Source organism: Trachymyrmex cornetzi, unplaced genomic scaffold, assembly GCF_001594075.2.
Source record: "Trachymyrmex cornetzi isolate Tcor2-1 unplaced genomic scaffold, Tcor1.1 scaffold490, whole genome shotgun sequence".
NCBI classification, from domain to species: domain Eukaryota; kingdom Metazoa; phylum Arthropoda; class Insecta; order Hymenoptera; family Formicidae; genus Trachymyrmex; species Trachymyrmex cornetzi.
This window is the reverse complement of record NW_017299729.1, coordinates 1182-3827: the sequence shown is the minus strand read 5'-3', so window position 1 is coordinate 3827 and position 2646 is coordinate 1182. Positions and strand designations below refer to the sequence as shown.

The following is a 2646-nucleotide window of genomic DNA, read 5'->3' as shown; positions in this document are numbered from 1 at the left end:
AAATTACTCGTATCCTGTGTGTAATGTTTCGTCAGCGTGGTCCATACATATAGTAAAATGTACGATATGTCATTATATCGTTTTGTATTATCCGCTATGATGAGCTCGACAGGCTGTCTATGACATGTGATAACACCAAAACCAATATTAGCCACTTAATATTAGCTTATAATATTAATTTATGTGACTTTCTCAATAAAACACTTTTTGCGATATGCAATTCGTGTTGAATATGTGAATACATGCGTATATGCGTGCGTAAACCACTTTTTAACACACCTGGATCCTAATAGACATAAGTATAATTATATATAATAATTATGATTGACATGACTTAAATTAAAATGACTTAAAAGAGAATCGCATTATGATTTAAAGTATACGTAGATGACCAGAATAATTATGACAACAATGGAACATCGTTGGAGTAACGTACTAAATACTAGGATGGAAAACGAGAAATTCCGAATTCAAATCTCAATCAGTGCTCCATTAATTTTTCTATCAATCCCTACAATATTAAATTCAGTATTATATTAAAGTTTTTATTTTTTTTTACAAAAGTTACACCTGCAGATACTCACTTCATTACAGACTTCTATTTTAAGAACACAGAACGTATTTTAAAGATAGTCGGAGTTTATCAACCTTTTTGCAAACTTCTTTATCAAGAGCATTATGTAATCCACCATGCGCTCGTAAATGTTTTGCAACATGCCGCGTTCAAACAAAACAGAGCTCTTAATTATCGCAGTTGCTGCTTTGAACATCGCGCCTTTGCGCAATTTCGCAAGTCTCGACTTGACGTGCGAGGAACTTTAACCCATCAACATTTGACCGACGAAAGACGCAAAAAAATATCACAAACAAAATATCTGGTATTTTTCCACTAGAAATAAAGAAATGTAGATTATGTCAATTTCAATTTATCAACTGTCAACAGAGTGTGAAACACTTCTTGTAAAATCTCGACGTTAATGGGTTAATGTCGTCAATCTTTAACTATCTGACTCATGCTTAGTCCAACATAACTGAAACACTATTTACATTACACTCTTCGAAGCAAGAGCCTTTTTCTACTCATAGCCGAGAATGTTCGTAGATCGGCGGTCGCGCCGGAAACGGTGGCAGTTCCAATGTTGGCAATTGGCCATCGTCGTTAGTAAATGTGCTATTGTCGTACGCTGGCGGAGCCTCCTTGTCTACTTTTCTCTCCACCTCCGCGGGACCGTCCATTAGGAACATGGTGAAGAAGAACATAATGGAACCTACGTCAAAATGTCTGATATTATCGTCCAGTTACACGTTTTTTTCGTGATCAAAGGCTTGCCAGAACAATCTTATTAGTCGTTTTCACGGCTGTTTTTTAGTTTATTTAGATACCTATAGCTGTTTATTTAGATTCGTCAATGTTATATATATATATATATTATAGATATGATAATAAAATCAAGAATTAATTTTATGAAAGTCATTCCTAATAATAGCAAGAAACATTTTGGAACATTCTAGCAACATTACAATTGGAATACTTCAAGATGTTTCTTGCTTCCTGAGTTGAAACTTTTATAAAAAATTCAATGACATAAGCGATTGCAAATATAAACGATTATACGGCGGCAATAAGAATTAATTTCCTACACCGTTACATATACTTACTGATGCCGTAGCAACCAGCGTAAAAAATATACAATGATTCCCGGAAACCGATGGCTATTCTGGTAGGCTCGACAAGAATAGGTAAGTTTCCGCCAATGTTATTCATGACAAACAGGAAAACGCCGACGGTTGTTGATCGCAGTTTCAGAGGAACAATCTCCACCACAACAGCGAACACTATTCCGAACCACATTTCAGCTGCAAATAAAACGATCGTTGAATTTAAAGGCAATTGCTGTATAAAATATCGATATTTTACGGAATGTTTGAGCATGGAAATTTAGAGCATTCAATTCTGTCGCGAATTCTTACCGAAGAAATAAGAGATTCCTAGTGTGATCATTGCCCAAAGAGGATTGAAATACACCGAACCAAATGCGAACGGCGTTGCGATTAGCTGGCTGATCGCCAGACACGCTACACGCGAACGAATTCCCATTTTTGCTACGATCTTGTCGCTAATTATTCCACCGATCACGACGCCCAGACTGCCGATGACAATTGTGACGGCGAAAAGCCACCAGCCAAGATCATAGTCCGGAAAGTAATCTCTATAGTACAGATCGCAATTGTAAGCGAAACATAAACCGCCTGAAAAAGAAACAATAAAATCCTGTTTGCGTAAAGCAGTACGTGCAATTCAAAAAAGATTGTGACATAAATTGAAAGTAAATAGCATGATCGAAGAAGGAGGTAGACTTATTAATAGGAAAGAATAAAGATAATCTTCCCTTTATGTTGACGATTTAATTATGATCAAATAAAATAATTTTAGATAATTGAAATAAAAGGCTAATTATATGGAAAATTGGATCCCGGTGAAATGAATTATTTCTCACACTTGATATAGCTTATAATATGGTAAATAAAAAATGTCACAGACATCAGGTTCAATAATGAAATCAATAATCGACAGTTTATGGCTTATCCAAAATGTAAAACCGGTGGTCTAGAGCTTTCCAAAACGCTATAATGAAATATTTTTTT

The 2646-nt window shown here is 35.3% G+C and overlaps 1 protein-coding gene across 1 annotated transcript in view; it reads right to left on the bottom strand.

Annotated features, from left to right (window-relative positions):
• Positions 1 to 573: 573 nt before the first annotated feature.
• Positions 574 to 2646, bottom strand: part of LOC108765456 (uncharacterized) — a gene marked incomplete at its 5' end in the record, with an annotated part of 3158 nt that continues 1085 nt past the window's right edge. Inside the window, 3 exons of the mRNA XM_018514189.1 lie at positions 574 to 1268; positions 1660 to 1857; positions 1972 to 2250. Coding sequence (XP_018369691.1) covers positions 1081 to 1268; positions 1660 to 1857; positions 1972 to 2250 — 665 coding nt within the window. The remainder of the gene's footprint in view (positions 1269 to 1659; positions 1858 to 1971; positions 2251 to 2646) is intronic.